The sequence below is a fragment of the Ornithodoros turicata genome, chromosome 2, assembly GCF_037126465.1.
Source record: "Ornithodoros turicata isolate Travis chromosome 2, ASM3712646v1, whole genome shotgun sequence".
NCBI classification, from domain to species: Eukaryota; Metazoa; Arthropoda; class Arachnida; order Ixodida; family Argasidae; genus Ornithodoros; species Ornithodoros turicata.
This window is the reverse complement of record NC_088202.1, coordinates 69,025,480-69,042,503: the sequence shown is the minus strand read 5'-3', so window position 1 is coordinate 69,042,503 and position 17,024 is coordinate 69,025,480. Positions and strand designations below refer to the sequence as shown.

Here is a 17,024-nt window from a genome sequence, read left to right as displayed (position 1 = left end):
AATAATCTGTGCAGTGTGATACGGCTGGGTGTACAGGTAAGTATCACGTTCCTCATCCACTGGTCTCTACTTTACAGGAAGGAACAACCTCAGTGCACGCACTGTGGTTAGCCTCTCTCAGTTTTGCATATTTTCTTACATGTTCACATCAGAAACACACCTTACACTTTAGGCTCCTTCACCCAGCAATATAATAATTAGAGATTATAATTCTTTTTAGAAGAGTTCCCCATATTCTTTTTAGAATAGTTTTTAATCTTTTTAATTTTTAGAAGATACAGGGATTGTAAACCATGTTTTAAACTGATGTTTTAACATTTGTCCAATGCATTTATTAAACAACATATTCATTTTTAACTGGTTGCACCCAAACCAATGTTCTGATGTATTATTTCCTTTGTTGTTGATGCACCATAAAAATTGGAATAATCATCATCAATGCAGGTTACTTCACGGCTGCCTCGACATACTCAAGAAATGGGTGCAGAACCTGCATAATGCCCTCAAACTTTGACTACCACAGCACCTCCAGAAAGTAAAGGCATATGCGTCACATGGGATTTTTAAAGGCATTCACAGTATATAATACCTTGTATGAACTGTTGTAGCGCCTCTACAGTACACTCTCAGAAATTAAAACTTGTCAGGGAACTGTGATAATTGTTTCAGTTAATAGCATGCACATATATGCTATAAGAAGAAAATTATTTATTGAAAATGCACTTCTCTGGCTACTCATGTTGTTTACATCTACTGTTGATCACATTCATTTATCACATATTATATTCTTATATATTATTATTATATTATCACATATTCGATCACATTAAATTTAAAATTTAGCATACATGAGAAAATATCAGGAGGGAAGTTGCTATTCATTGCTCATTCCAACCTAAAATTGAGTGCTACAAATTTAGAGAGCGTACCTGACCATTGTCATTCCTAAAATGTATATTGCCATTGTAGCAAGGTCACAAAACAATAAATGTAGTCTTTTGCGACCTCCCTGCACGTTCGTTGTATCCTGAAACGCATAAGTGCAAGAAATAAATCTTGAACTTGAATAAACTTGATGTTGTATAAACTTGACATAAAATATTGAATAATTTCAATTCAATTTCAATTTTATTAGTAGTATTTGCAATACACAGTACACAGTGGGGGCCCCGTAGCATAGCTAGAGGTGGGGCCTCCCGGAAACAATCTGAATATCATATATGTGGTGAAAACATCAGAACAAGGTATCCAATATAACGATGTACTGTCACAGTATGGGACAAAGCACAATACGCACAAAAGTAAAAGAACAAACAAATTAAATAAATATAAGAAATAAAAACAACTGAGATTGAGCAAAAATGTGACGTTTATGAAGGTGAACAGTGTAGGCGAAAAAGCCCATGGGTGAAAGAAGACAAATAGTTGAAAAAGCGTGCATGAAAAGAATGTGTATGAATATGCGTAACTAATTCATGAAATGGTTCCTTAAAATGATCCGAAAACGATGGAACGAATGTACTGACTTTAGGTTATCGGGCAAGGCGTTCCATAGTTTGGCAGCAACGAAGGTGAATGTTTGCTTCCCATAGTTGGTTGTTGTGCGTGGCAGGAGAAAATTACCGGAGCGAGGTAATCTAGATGGAACGACTACTGCAAGACACTGATTGTTGAAGACACCTCACAAATGCATGAGCTGACAAAGCTGTTGACAAATGCAACAGCTGCATGAGTGGCAAAATACGCAGTGATATGAAGAGGTGGCGACTGCTGCATACTGTGGGAGTGAATGTAATGATGCGAATTGCTCTTCTTTGTAAGCTGTTTAGGGACGAGAGATATATGTGGATCCCCATGATATGATGCAGTAAGAGAGGTGGGGATGTATGAAAGCGTAATATAATGACACAAGTGTATGGAGTGGAAAAACATATTTGACCTTGGATAACGCATGAAGGCCGTAAGCCGCACGCCGACATATGTTTGAGATGTGTGCTGTGAACTTGAAATGGGTATCTAACGTTACTCCCAGGAACGTTACCTTGCCAGTAGGTAAAAGAGAGCTACCATTTAGTGCAGCGGTAGTTTCCTCTGAGGGCTATGGAAGAGAATGAATTCAGTTTTTTTATTATTAATAGTTAGCTTGTTGGTGCGGAATATAATGAATGATATAAAATATTGAATAAACTAGAACTCGTATATTCTCTTTACTCATCATCAGTGATCTTCATTACAAAAGCATATCGTGTTAGACTTTTTTGTTTGCGTTTCACAGACTGGGTACACGAGGGCCAAAATGACAAAATCACAACTGTTTCAAGCTCCAAATAGTCCTGTTGCGTTTTGAAGACCATACATGGAGCTGCATTGTTTGGAACATGCTCCACATAACAAGCATGACAAAGTCAGCACTGGATAGCAGGACCCCGTCCCCAAGCAGCTTTTCTCGCGCTGCAGTTGTATTCAACAAAAGCATATGTGAGTGCTGGAGAAGGACAGTTTGGCACAACCGCGCCTGCAAATAATCAGAACAAATAAAGGAAGAAGCAAACAAACATAGAGGGGCTGTACTACAAAAAGAGATAAGTCATGTGTCTCGAAGAGGTGTTACCACTTTCTAAGTAACTAAATTGATTAAGCTTACATCACTACCTGATTAACTGTCCTAACGGATCTAACTGCGTGAAGTAATTATTTGGGCTGCTTCGGTGTGTCCATATTTGCGAGGCAAAGCACCGCTGTCGTTTACTAAACGACTCTTTCTAAGGCGATGCTTGACATAAATCATACTAAACGCATTCACGGCTAAAACAACGGCTGTGATTCTACAGAACGATCTCTTTCTGCCATGCAAGTATATCCTTTCCCGGACCGTTCTTTATGGAACAATTTTTGTCCAGAACGCAGTACGGGATATTATATACATTGTTGTTGTTAACCTCAAGTCGTTTCTTATTGAAATATTGGCTGGGAAACGTGCTGTAGTACAATCCCCAGCGCTGCACTGCAGTGACGGTCTAGTTTCGGAATGCAAAACATAACGTAGTTAAGAATCGAACGGCAGGACACCTGTGAAACACTGTTAGGATACATCAGTATACTGGCACCTTACAAAATTGTGTGATGACAAACAACGATCAATGCTAGCAGCGCAATAAATACTCATAATCTCTGTTGCCTCCCATTGTTTTCTATGGGCACACACAGCACTTTAGGGCCCACCAACATGGCGGCCCGAAGGCACGCCTCTCCCCCACGAGCCCCTCTCCCATGCGCGATCCAGCCTTTATACATAGAGATCAGTGCTCAAACCAAGGTGCTTCTGCAAGTTACAACTACCATGACAACGACGACGCACCCGCGGGCCGACGTCATAGGTGACGTATGCATGAGAGAGGCGCAGCTTTCGTCGTCTGCTCTTACGGCACGTTTCGACAAATTCCTCGAAAACGACTTGGTTATTCCGAATGAAACTTTGATGGTTGTATGTGTACAGTACTCATGAAACTAGTTTTGGCTAAGTTTCGGAATCGCCCCGGCTGTACGAGACCGTCCCTTTAAGGATCATCACACGGCATTTATTGTACACTAGTTTCTTTATTCCCGAGTAGGCCTTTGTGTAACAGTTGGAGTCCATAAGTTATATACCAGTATCGTGTGCTCAATACGTGCAGTATGTGTCGAGGGTTGATCAGGTCTGTAATTTGTGTAACGGGAAATTTTGCGCGTTATGTTTGTAGAAACGGTAACGTGCTCGGTCAAACAAACGTCGTACCTGCCTCTATTCCATCCTCTTGCCTCGTGACTTCAAAACAGCGATGTTTGTGTTCTATGCGATGTACTGTGATTTCCCGAGAGTATGAGAAGGATAAAGCTGCAAAAATGTGATCTGCGCTGTGAATGAGATAACTTTAGTTTTTGACGTGTCGATTTTGAGGAAATTAGAAGTACACGAAGAAATAACACTGTAAACATCATCCTGAAGCAGTAAGCAATCAGAAGGCGAGGTTATGCTTTTCATTATTTTGAAGTCATCAGCATACTGTAGCATGGTGGAATGTTTAATACATTATACAAGATCATTAATAAAAATATTAAACAGTAGAGGTCCGAGATTTGACCCTTGGGGTACACCAGACGTAGAAACATAGGTATCAGAGTAGGATCCGGACAAACACACAGAGTATAAGCGATGCCGTAAGTACGAGGCAAAGAAACATACAAGAGAGTCAGAAGCACCGTATAAACCAAGCTTACGAAGGAGCAGATCATGGTTCATTAAGTCAAATGCTTTCGAGACGTCAAAATAGATTACATCCATTTGACCACGAGAAAGAACCGCTGGGGAACAGACTGACATGAATGATACAAGATTTGTGACTGTTGATCTCCCAGGCACGTAATGGTAGTTTGTTTATTGCTTGCAAAAGGTTCCGATGCTTTCTCGTGTTTTTCTGACTTGCTATGCTTCGTTATATCTGACAGCCTCGCATAAATCTGAGACTAGCAGTAGACGGACTTGGCCCGTGTGTCGCTGTCGTTTCTTTTTTTTCTTTTTCATTCGAAAACGATAAAACTCTCAGTTCAGGGGAAAACGAAGACATGTCCATGTCGGCGAGTCAGAAAAGGGGCAAACTTGAAACGGCTCAAAGAGACTAGCGCTGCGAAGAGCAGAAACTAAACTGGACGCTGCACGGAGCACGCTTGAGCGCTGGAGCTCTCCGTGACACATGTGATTGACCCTAAGCGGATTTAGGGACGGGGAGGTCCGGATGTCCTGACCCACCCTCAACTTCGGTCGTTAGTTTCAGCTGACCTTGGCAGTGAATGGCATGCTGTCCAAGGCAGGTACCCCCCCCCCCCCCCCTCCCATCAGAACAATCCTGGATCCGCCTCTGCCTGAGCAGCCCATTACGAAAATGAACATCTGTATTGACTGTTTCTTTTGGGTCTATGTACTATATTGACATGCTATTGCATTTCTCATTTTCTTGACTTCTGTAAATCTCTATGTCCTTCATATTGATTTTCGATGTATGTGCTATTGTATATACATGGGCCATACAGATTCTATTGACACCCTATTGAGAAGCGTCAATAGACATTATGCAATAGAGACTCCATACAAAAATGCTAAAAAGCGGGTTCGGCAGCTTCCAATCGCTGCACCCAGGCATGATTTAGCTTATGTGTATGATGCAAAACAGAAAAGCTACAGGTATACAGTTACTCTTACTTTGTTTTATTGCACGTTCCACAATGCAGCGTAGCCGCAGATCACTTTCAGGACGTACCCTCCAGGGGAACGGGGGTCCGTGTGAGTAAGACATTTCTTCATTGTCTTGAACCTCGGCCACCACACATTTGCTTTTGTGTTTCTCTTTGTTCGTTTCTGGCAATTCCATAACGAAGAATGAGCGTGGCAGTTTACGGCAGCTTAAAAAGCAAACAGAGAAAAATATACTGAGAGATATATAGAGAGAACCAACATGTCCGAAAAAGTCACTTCGAAAGGTTATGAAAATTCTTCCCAGGACCAGTACTGCACGGCGGTACTGGCATGTGTATATATTGTCATCAAGCAGGAGAGCTGCCCATGGAGGTAGTCCCCTTTGGACGCTGAGAAGTGCAGTACAGCGCTAGCGAGCTGGCGAGAACATCATTTGCCACTCACCCTGAACGTGGCGGAAAAGGCGAGTAGCCAGCGGCGGGAGCACTCGACAAGACCGTACAGAGCTTCATCAGGGACATTGTGGCTACGAAGCTCTGCCCTGACAGCCTGAAATATAGCTGCGTCTCCGAAGCCTGGGCCACCGAAACCCCGCCGACAACGATGGATCAAAATTTGAAAGTTTATCTCGGCAATTAATAAAGCCAATTGTTTACGCTGAGTGCGCGGAACAGGCAACGGTTCGAGGAACTGTACGGTGGCCCAGGCGACAGTCGACAACTGAAATATTTGCGTTAATCTGCGCCCCAGGAAAAGACAACGTGAACACGACAACGCCTGAAATAGTGCTCAGCGGTTTCACACATCCCGCAAGACGGGCAATCGTCAGAGCGAGAGATGTGAAGCCGGTTTAATCGCTCGCGGAGAGGAAGAACGTTGTGGGCAAGCTTCCACTGAAGACTAGCGCGGCGGGCGTTTGGCCACCCCGCAGTGATTCGACGCCACGAATGCTTCGTCGGCACCGGAGGGACTGCGGGACCGGACTGCAACTCCTCAACTTGCCGTATAAAAATCGCTGACAGCCCATAACTGAATGTCAGCGTCAGGAAGCTGGAGTCGCAAACGCCTCACAACATCAACACAGTCTGCGTATTGGTGAGGCAGGACTTCGGACCCAGGCCGAAATGCGGGACTCTCAATTAACCACCTGGTGGCGCATCCGAGAGAGCACTGCACTAATGCGCACGCTGAGTGATCGGGAGTGCGCAGTGCCTCGAAATAAACGGGCCTAAGAGAAAACGGGTACTACACATTGTTAGTCACGCGAGTTTCAGCTAATCTCAGAGTCCTGCTCGCCTCTGGCTCAAAAAGAAGGGCGAGCTGTGTAAGTCTAATTTGATTACGAACACAAACAGCACTCAAGCGAGAAATTGGTGGGAGTATTAATCTCTCAATCAACGTAACGTCTATGGTTCCTACTGCTTTTGGTTTGAGACATTGTGTATAGGTCCATCGAAAGCCAAACTTAAGCAGTGCTACAATCGCGCATTTCTGTCTATTTCACAATAAATGCTCCGTGTAACATAGGCTGTCATAATTTTGAGCGAGGGAAATCTTAGACAGGATCGCCCTTTGTTTCTGACAAATGTCATTCAGTCTACCGGTACGTGCCACAGACGTTACGTTCCCTGTAAGAAACATAGACGTTACGTCGATTGAGAGTTTATATTTCAAACAATCCCTCGCTTGACTGTTGTTTTTGGGCGTAATCGAATTAGACTTAGACAGCTCATCCTTCTTTTTGAGTAATAGGCGAGCAGGGCTCTGTAATTTGCAGAAGCTTGTGGAAAAAAGCAATATATAGTGCCTGTTTTCTATTAGGAAGCGAATGCCAGTACCTTTCCAAGTCGCGGGACAGTACTGCTTGTAGTATTGATCCTGGGAAACAATTTTCCTAACCTTTCGCAGTGAGCTTTTTGGACTTCTTCGTTGCCTCTATATTTTTCTCTGTTTGCTTTTTAAGCTGGCGCGCTCATTGTTCGTTATGGGAAGTGCCAGAAACGGACACAGTGAAACAGAAACGGAAATGTGGTGGTCAAGGTTCAAAACAATTGATAAATGTCTTACTGCCACGGAGATCCCTTTCGCCGTAGAAGGTATGTCCTGAAACTGACCTGTAGCTAGCTGCATCGTGAAACGTGCAATAATGCAAAGTAAGGGTCGTTATATTTATTTATTTACTTATTTACCAACCCCAAAGGCCCTTACAGGGCATTCGAGACCTGTAGCTTACGTGTTTTGCATTACACACACACATAAGCTATACCATGCCGGAGTGTAGCGAATGGCAGCTCCCGAAACTGCTTTTTAGCAAACGTGTACAAGATACTCAAAAATGTATTTAAGATAAGATAATAAATACTGATGCTAGAATGTAATTAAGATAGAGTATAAATACATGAAAATTAAAGTAATTAAGATAGAGTACAAAATACTTCAAAAAGTATTTGAAATACGATTCAGATACTATTGATCCTTGAACACAAAAAGTCACCAGTCACTGGTCAATCCCGCGAGTCGACGCTATGTGACATGAATCACCTAAAACTCGCGTACTATGCAAGCCATCCCTGTGTGATAGGAGACATCTAAACACAAGTCCCCCAAAGTGGCAAAGAGATATCATATAACCCCACTAAGTATATGTGACCCAGAACAAATCAAACTTCTAGCAGGTCCCTGCTCGACGAGGTCAGAATTCGGTGTTGCCACGTCAGGGCACACATAATAGAACCTTCACCTGCCAAGGATTAGTACATACGGACCAAGATCTCGAAATCGAGACTTCCAAGAAGGGTCAATGTCCGGGTCAAGTCCGAGGGACTGAGGAAATTTCCACTGAACAAGCAAGATAATGGAAAGACGAGACACAGAGAGTTTGAGAGGGAGATCCAAACTATGTAATTAGAGTATTGAGTAGAAAATACCATAAAATGTATTTTAAATAGAGTACAAATACACAAAACAAAAAGTATTGAGTAGAGTACCAAATTACCGCGAATTGTATTTGAAATACAGTATTTTAAATACAATACTCCAAATACGTACAAGTCTGCTTTTTACAGTGATGGGCAAAGTACCTCAAAATTATACGTAAAGTAAAGTACCAAGTACCTGGTGTCATTAGTACTTCAAGTACAGTACAAAATACCCAATTCCAAATGTACTTCAAGTAAAGTACAAAGTACTAGGCAAAGTACTTCAAGTACCCATGAAGTACATTGCCAATTTAATTTGTATCGCTTTGCATTTCACTCTTTAGTATCTGCGCCTTGCTTTTTTGGCAAAACTGTAGAGGGTACTCTTGACAAATGCTCTGAAGCCATAAAGACCTATAGGTTAAGTGCGAACCCGTGAATGTGAACTTAATCGGATGTCATAATTTGCAGTTACATGTAGAGGGGTAATCAGTCAGCTGTGCTGTGATAATGCAAAATAGTATTACACCCTGACTGATCCAAGACCACCCGCCTAGTGTGGTGTTCCGGTACTAATCTTCTGCTATAACAGGCTAGGAAATTTCAAGGGAAAAAAGGTACAAGCCAACAGAGATTATATATTTCAGGGCGTTCCTTGCTGCTTTTTAAAATACAACATGTTAAAAAAAAAGAATATTGTCACGAAGCGAAATGGGTCGGCGAGTCGTCGAATAAACGGTTTATTAGACTACTTGGTAGCAAAACACAAGAGTGATAGCTCTCTGAACACAACTGAGTCCAAAGAATGAATGCTCCAGCTTGGAGCGCACAAGCATTTAAGCGTCGCGCCGAAAAGTCTAGAAACAGCACGTGCATTTGCCAGAGAGCAGGCGATGTGTCTGGAAGCTTCTTGCTTCTTCTTCAGCATGCGCCGGGATGAGATGTACCGTTTCGTGCCTGCCCTAGAAGTTTCGCGATGATGATTCGTGGCATTGCCCCCTCCGTAGACGGGGCATCGTCTCGATGCCGTTTCTTCTCCTTCTTTTTTTTTTTTCATGTTGTTTCCTTTCAGCCAGTCTTCAGCGCTACCTGCTGTAGTACGGCTTGAGTCGAACGACGTGAACTATTTCAGTCCTCGGGGGTCGTCGAGAGGGAACGCTGCCCTCAGGTACCACTTCGTAATCCAGGTCTCCAATGCGTCGAAGTACTTTGTAGGGACCGAAGTACCGCTTCAGTAGCTTCTCGCTCAGGCCTCGTCGTCGAATCGGCATCCAAACCCATACCAAGCCGCCTGGACTGAAGCGTACGTCTCGTCGGCGCAAATTGTATCTTCTTTCATCGACGCGTTGTTGTTGACCAATCCGTAGTCTGGCCAACTGGCGGGCTTCTTCTGCCCGCTGTGTGAAGTCCAGAGCGTCGCTTTCCACATCACTGGGTTCGTGGGGCAGCATCGCGTCCAGCATAGTCGATGCGCCATGGCCGTGTGCAAGGCGGAACGGTGTGAATCCCGTTGTTTCCTGGACAGCCGTGTTATAGGCGGACGTGACGTAAGGCAGTATTTCGTCCCATGTCTTGTGCTCGACGTCGACGTACATCGAAATCATGTCGGCAAGGGTTTTGTTTAGGCGTTCGGTGAGCCCGTTCGTCTACGGATGGTACGCCGTTGTCCTCCGGTGAGCGGCGTGGCTGAGTCGAAGGATTTCTTGTGTTAGCCTGCTTGTAAATGCCGTTCCCCTATCGGTGATTAAGGCGGTCGGAGCTCCGTGCCGTAGTACGATGTTCTCGATGAAGAACTTCGCCACTTCTGTTGCTGTGCCCTGTGGAAGTGCCTTAGTCTCAGCATAGCGTGTCAGGTAGTCGGTGGCGACGATTGTCCAACGATTTCCGGAAGACGAACGTGGGAAGGGCCCGAGTAGATCCATCCCAATCTGCTCGAACGGCGCCGACGGCGGTGCGATTGGCTGAAGGTACCCAGAAGGTCGTACCGGCGGCGTTTTTCGTCGTTGGCATTCCTGGCACGTCCTTACGTAGTGGTGTACGGTCTTGGCCAGTTTTGGCCAGTAGTACTTTTCCCTTATACGGGCCAGTGTCCGGCTGTATCCCAAATGACCTGATGACGGTTCGTCGTGGCAGGATTTAAGAATCTCGATGCGCATGTCCCCAGGCACAACGAGAAGCCACGTAGCGCCTTGTGGTGCGTGGTTTTCTTTGTAGAGGACACCATTATGTAGGGAAAAACTTGGGAGTGATCTTCTGAAGATGGGAGGAACATTGTCGGCACGGCCCTGCAGATAGTCGACGAGTGTCTTCAATTCAGGGTCGTTATACTGCTTGGTAGACATGGCAGTCGCGCTCATTAGACCGAGGAAGGCGTCGTCGTCCTCGAGGCTGTTGTCCTGTCGCCGGAGTGGTGCTCGGGACAGGCAGTCGGCGTCGTTGTGTTTTCTTCCTGACTTGTAAGTGACGGTTACGTCATACTTCTGTAATCGGAGGCACCATCTCGCTAGGCGTCCTGAGGGGTCCCTTAAACCAGCCAGCCAGCACAGAGAATGGTGGTCTGTTACCACCTTGAACGGCCGTCCGTAAAGGTATAGGGGCGCAACTTTGTGATGGTCCATATGAGTGCAAGGCACTCTTTTTTGGTTGTCGAATAGTTCTTCTCTGCCTTGGTTAGCGTTCTGCTTGCGTAAGCGATGACACGTTCGACGCTGTCGTGAAGTTGAACGAGCACGGCTCCTAGACCATCGTTGCTTGCATCGGTGTGTATTTCTGTTTCGGCGTTTGGATCGAAGTGGGCAAGCACGGGTGCGGTCTGTAGACGCGTCTTCAATTCATCAAACGCCTGTTGCTGGGCTTCACTCCAGATAAACGTGGATCCGTCCTTCGTGAGGGCATTCAGGGGTGACGCAATTCTTGAAAAGTTCGGAATGAACCGTCGGTAGTAGGCGCAAAGGCCAAGAAAGCTTCGAACGTCTTTCACGTTAGAAGGAACACGGTAATTTGCGATGGCCGCCGTCTTCTCGGGGTCGGGGCGTACGCCGTCGCTGCTCACGAGATGGCCGAGAAATCTGAGTTCCTCGTAGCCGAATCGACACTTCTGAGGCTTCAACGTCAGCCCTGCAGTTCTGATAGCCTCGAGGACTTGCTTTAGCCGTTCAACATGTTCTTCGAATGTTCTTGCGAAGACGACAACATCGGCAGGTTTGCCACTTCAACCCGGCGAGAACTGTATCCATAACACGCTGGAACGTCGCTGGTGCTGTGCAAACGCCGAAAGGCATAACCTTGAATTCGTAAAGTCCATTCGGAGTGACAAAGGCAGTCTTCTGAAGGTCCCGTTCGTCGACTTCAATTTGCGAGTACCCCGTCTTGAGGTCCATGGAAGAGAAAAATTTTGCGTTTTGAAGGCGATCGAGCGTGTCGTCGATGCGCGGTAGCGGGTAGACGTCCTTCTTCGTTATCTCATTGAGTTTCCGGTAGTCGACGCAGAACCTGAGTGTTCCGTCCTTCTTCTTCACTAGTACCACAGGCGATGCCCACAGACTGGTCGACGGCTGGATAATGTCATCTCTTAGCATCTCTTCTACTTGCGTTCGGATCGTTTCTCGCTCTTTGCCTGAGACCCGGTACGGCATGCGGTGAATTGGACGGGCCTTTTCGTCGACGATGATGCGGTGCTTCGCAATGGGCGTTTGTCTTACTTTCGACGCTGCAGCGAAGCAGTCACTGAAATCGTTGAGCATCTGGAGAAGGGTTTGCTTTTGAGTTGTATTCAGTTGAGGGTTTACGTCGAAATGTTCGTCCTCGTGTGTTCTGTGGTGACCGCGATGCGAGCAGTGTCCATCAGGCAAACATCCGTGGTGGAGTATTGGTCTACGATGACGGCTATCTTCGTGCCGTTCGCCAGGTGTTGTGGCTCCGGGCGAAAATTTGTGACCAGGAGTTCGAATATTCCGTTTCTTACGGGCACAATTCCTCTTGCTATCCCAATTCCTCGTTCGAGGAGAAGTTGCGTGTTGCCTTCAGCCAACAAAGAGCCAGTCGGTGCTCTCTCGCACGTAGCGGTCACAAGGACTGACGACAAGGGAGGCAGGTTGACGTGCTGAGTCGTCACGGCGGTTACGTCCGTGTTTGCGCGTTTCTCCGGGGTTATTCGTGCCCACCACTTGTCTTCTGCTGTTTCCGGCGTTTTAAAAGAGATAACTCCATTTGTGAAGTCGATGATTGCTTCGTTTTCGACTAGAAAGTCCATTCCGAGTATTACATCCCGTGGGCAGATCGGCAAGACGGCAAAGCTCACGACGTACTGGATGTCACGCACTTGTATGACTGCCGTGCATCGGCCAGTCGGTATAACGACGTGTCCACCAGCAGTGCCGATGTTAGGCTCATCCCACTTCGTTTGCACCTTGCGAAGCTTCTTAGCCAACCTACCACATATAACAGAGTCGTCGGCTCCGGTATCGATTAACGCAATCATCTCATGGCCGTCGAGAGTATTTTCAGGTTATTGGTAATTTTTCGAGCGTCGTGCTGGTGCTGCGTTGCTGTTCGTCGAGTTGGAGGAATTGTAACTTGTTGTCGTTCCGCAGCTTCACCTCCCGGAGCTGCAGTCTTCAGTTTTCCCGTTTAGGGCTGCGCCACACAGGTCGTCTTGCCGGTGACGGTGAACGTGCTCTTCCTGGCAACCTGCTGCGGTGGGGGACGCTCGGGGACAAGTCGCGTCGCGAGCCAGCAGAAGCATTCTGCTGCCGTAGATAGTCTTCAATTCCGGCGGGGCGGCTACCTTGCTGGTGGCGGGGGGCGATGAGATGTACCGTTTCGTGCCTGCCCTGGAAGTTTCGCGATGATGATTCGTGGCAATATGAAGAAAGTGAAAAAGGATGAAGCAAAATGTAAGCCTTAATTTTTATAGGACTGTGATCTGCAGTAATGTAATCCGTGTGACCAATTAGAAAAACGTAAAATGTAAAAAGAAAGCATGCAGTCACACATAACATGTGATAGAAAATGATTATTAATTGCCAATGAAAGAAGCAATATAAAAAAGCATAGAACACTGCATTGGGAGAACTGAAATAACAATGAACCAAGTATCATAGAAGTGTTGCGACCTACCTTACTTACTTTTGTTCAAGCCTTTCAACAATAGATTTGCTTCAACAAATATGCTCTTCAAAAGCACAAAAATCCTTTTTGGTAAAATGTCAGGCTGGGACTCTTGGTACTGCATCCTACTAAAAGCGCCAAAAAGACGTAAATACGACGAAAACTCAGACAGCCCTGTCTGTGTGTTTTCGTCTCCTTGCTGTCATTTTAGCGGCGCTTTTAGTAGGGTGCATTTCTGATACTCTTTTGTGATTTTTTGTCTGCAGTCCAAGTTTGGGTACTTGAGTACTTGATGGGGAAGTACTCGGAAAAAAGTACTTGAAGTACGGTGCAAAGTACACAATTTAAAATGTACTTAAAGTAAAGTACAAGTACACAGAAATGTACTAAAAGTATTACTTGGGTACTTGTAGGAAGGGTTTTCTTCTGGGCATCGTCCTCATTATTGACCCTCATCGATTCGCTGGATTTCTACCCACCTACTTGGGTACCTGGTACTTCAGGTACTGCCTGTCACTGGCTTTTTAGCATGTTTATATGGAGTCTCTAGCTATTGCATAATGTCTATTGACACTTCTCAATACATACACGGTGACCAATTTGGAATAGCTGGTCAATAGAATTTCTATAGACAACCTACCGTGTTTCTTTATACTCGTATTGACATTTGTCAACACAGCTTTTATAGACCGTCAATAATATTTTTCATAAGGGCGCGCGCGCATGCTGAGCAGTCAGGGCCGGCGAAACATATTGTTCCTCTCGAGAGCGTGTTGTCCACTGACAGGAAAATCACGATTATTCCTGGCTTCATGAAGGAATATCCGTGTCGCTAAAAAAGTAGATAAACGTACCAGAATGTCACCAAAAAATCCGATAATCCCAATTGCAAAATTTTTTCGCTAGACAGACTTCGAAATCGGCTAAATTTAGCGACTTCTCCCCAAATTTGGTAACACTCAGATGGCTCAAGCTGCACGGTTGCACGTGACGGAGAAGAGCGAATCAGCTTGCGGAGCGCAGCCTGATTCGCTCTTCTCTGTCACGTGCCGCGCTGTACACGGACACCTCGGTCACCCCGCTATGACGCCGGCTTTTCTTCAAAATATGGCTCCTAATGTCAACGCATTGAAAAGTGTTCACAGGGCGGAAGCTCCCTCGCATCTTATGTTGAGCACTCGAACAACGCCGGAATATCGGGAGTGGAGTACAGCACATATATAGAAGACAACACCAACGGCCCTGTCGTTTGCTACGTAATATGTTGCGTGGCTAAGCCGTTGCATATTACCCATGGTCAGAAGAGCACAATAATATCATGACGTTGAACGCTCATTTGGCACCGGAAAGTTATGATGTTTCGCGTCTTCCGCATGAGTATTGCAGGGAACGTGCATTCGCAACATTGTCTTTTTTATTCCCAAATAGACAGTTGTCCAATTAGCCTATTTGCATGCCTGTTATATACGTATTACTGTTCCGGATGCAAGGCGCCTAAATCGTGTAATTTTTAGTGCCTTGCCAACTATGATAACACATTTGTTGAACCAACAAGATATCTGTTGTGTGAAGCGCATCAGGACCATAGCCGCCGATATTTGGAACACTTGTTCGCCCAGTACAATCTCGGTTTTTCCCCACACTTATTACCTATATGCTTCTGTACTGTTTGCCCTATCTTTGAGTTGTAGGATTTGCAGGAGTCTAGACAAAAATAGCCAACTCACTTCATTTGCAAAAAGCGCACTTTTTCGGCGCGTAACTGCTTCTCTGCAAATATAGCAGAAGGTTAACATGAGTTACATTGTTCGGTCCCTTGTCCTGAGGCACATTTCCCCACCGGTTCGTTGGATTTTCTTCCTCCCTAACAACAGATCTGGCGTGTCCGATTATTATCGATTCACGTCTAACGTGAGCGCAACCTGCGACCCGGACGGGTTGAAATAATACGAGGTCATCAGGAATGTTACGTCCACATCCTCTTATCCTTCAGTTCTTTTAGCTGCGACCAACTTCTCCGCGTATTTTAACTCTATATCCCCCTCTTATATAGATTGCCCCATACAAAAATGTTGTAAAGCATATTCATGCACGTTTCCCCTTCTCTTTGTACAATTGCTATGCTTCCCTTGCTTTCTTGCTGTGCACATCACCGCTTACTCAGGCCTGCAGGATACACCAATTTTATTTTCCTATGAATTTAGATGAGATCGCTCATTGTCATGAGGTACATGGAATGCTGATAAGCTTATACAGTGATTTCACTTACACTATTCTAGGAGATCCAGTCGCCACAATAACGTATATAGCAGCGACAAGTCCCACATCACTGTACGTCAACTGGACTACGGTAAAGTACACGGATGAATTTTGGGTCAGCTACTGCGAGGAACCTCCTACTTCATGTCGCGTGTTGCGGGTGCCCTACAAATCACTAACAGTCATGGGCCTTGCTCCAGCCACAACGTATAATATTAAAGTGCAACCAAGAATAAGAACACGTTCTGGAAGTGTTGAACTTGGTTTAACGAGCGAAGCGCAGGTGTCCACCTGGACTGAGGGTAAGCCAACTTCGTTGTTATAGCAATCGAAGAAAATCTTTAGAAAAATCGAAAGCCTATGTCAGATACCTACTTCACACCAGGAGCATGCTGGTCGTGCTAACTGTGTGTGATCAATGGTAGCGTCGTACACATGTTTTTCGTGCAAACGGGACCTCTCCAGCCACGGGCCTGTGCGGGATGATAAGAAATTCCCTTACACTTTAGTTATGAAGGCTGTTTGGGACATTACTCACTGATGGAGAAAAACATGCAAGCGAAGGATCCGTAGCATGGTCTTCTGCTTTAGTCCTCGTTTCTATACCTAAGGCTATGCGTGCAAAAGGGATACAGGGTACAGGAAGGAAAAAGCTGTACCGCGCTTAATGCGGCTTTTTGATGGACCAGCTAGTAATAGTTTGACTAAGTACTCTCGAGGCCGGCGGATCGACTTGCTTAACTTGATTATCGATCATTTTCAATCACCTCAAATAATCGTACTGGAACCGACGTTTCCTTTTCGCGCCCTTTGTCTCCAATCTCTCCCAAGTGTAATGAACTGCTACACTCTTAAAAAAAGGGTGTACTTTAACTCCTTTTTTTGCCACATATATAACACCCTTTTGGAGAGTACAGTTACACTCAAAAGGGTGTCTCCTCACTCCCTCACGGGAGTAGCATAACACCTTTCTTCCGACTGGAGAGTAATATTACTCCCCCGCAGTGAGAAGGTGTTATGCTACTACCTTGAGGGAGTGAGGAGACACCCTTTTGAGCGTAACTGTACTCTCCAAAAGGGTGTTATATATGTGGCAAGGAAAGGAGTTAAAGTACACCCTTTTTTTTAAAGGTGTAGGGGTTTGATACGTGGGTTGCGTTCTCGCAGAAGGGAAGAGATCACAGGAAAGGGACCATTAAGTCAGCAGGCATGCAGTTCGAATGCGTAGACTGTGCCCAACAGGGAGGAGTCCTATCCACAAGGGTGCCTATTTAGAGAAAGGGGGTGGGATCGGAGGAGATTATCAAGCATGAAAATATTATTTCGTCGAAAAATCCCTGTCTTCGAACAACCAGTCATTAGCAGTGAAAAATACTTCCAGTTCCCGCGCAGCTCACGTTGGAAAGCTATCACGTAGTCACGCCTCCTTGTCTACTCCATGTCGCCTGGACGTTATACAATAGCACGGTGTCTTATATTCAGGTAGGTCCATCCACCGTTGTTGTGAG

General features: G+C 45.3%; 1 protein-coding gene across 2 annotated transcripts in view; it reads left to right on the top strand.

Moving 5' to 3' along the window:
- Positions 1-17,024, top strand: part of LOC135385531 (uncharacterized) — a 126,223-nt gene that overhangs the window by 95,683 nt on the left and 13,516 nt on the right. Inside the window, exons 8-10 of one of the 2 annotated variants that reach the window (XM_064614892.1) lie at positions 13,671-13,760; positions 15,537-15,818; positions 16,898-16,998. In XM_064614892.1, the coding sequence (XP_064470962.1) occupies positions 13,671-13,760; positions 15,537-15,818; positions 16,898-16,998 (473 nt within the window). The remainder of the gene's footprint in view (positions 1-13,670; positions 13,761-15,536; positions 15,819-16,897; positions 16,999-17,024) is intronic. The other variant, XM_064614893.1, reaches the window with a different exon arrangement.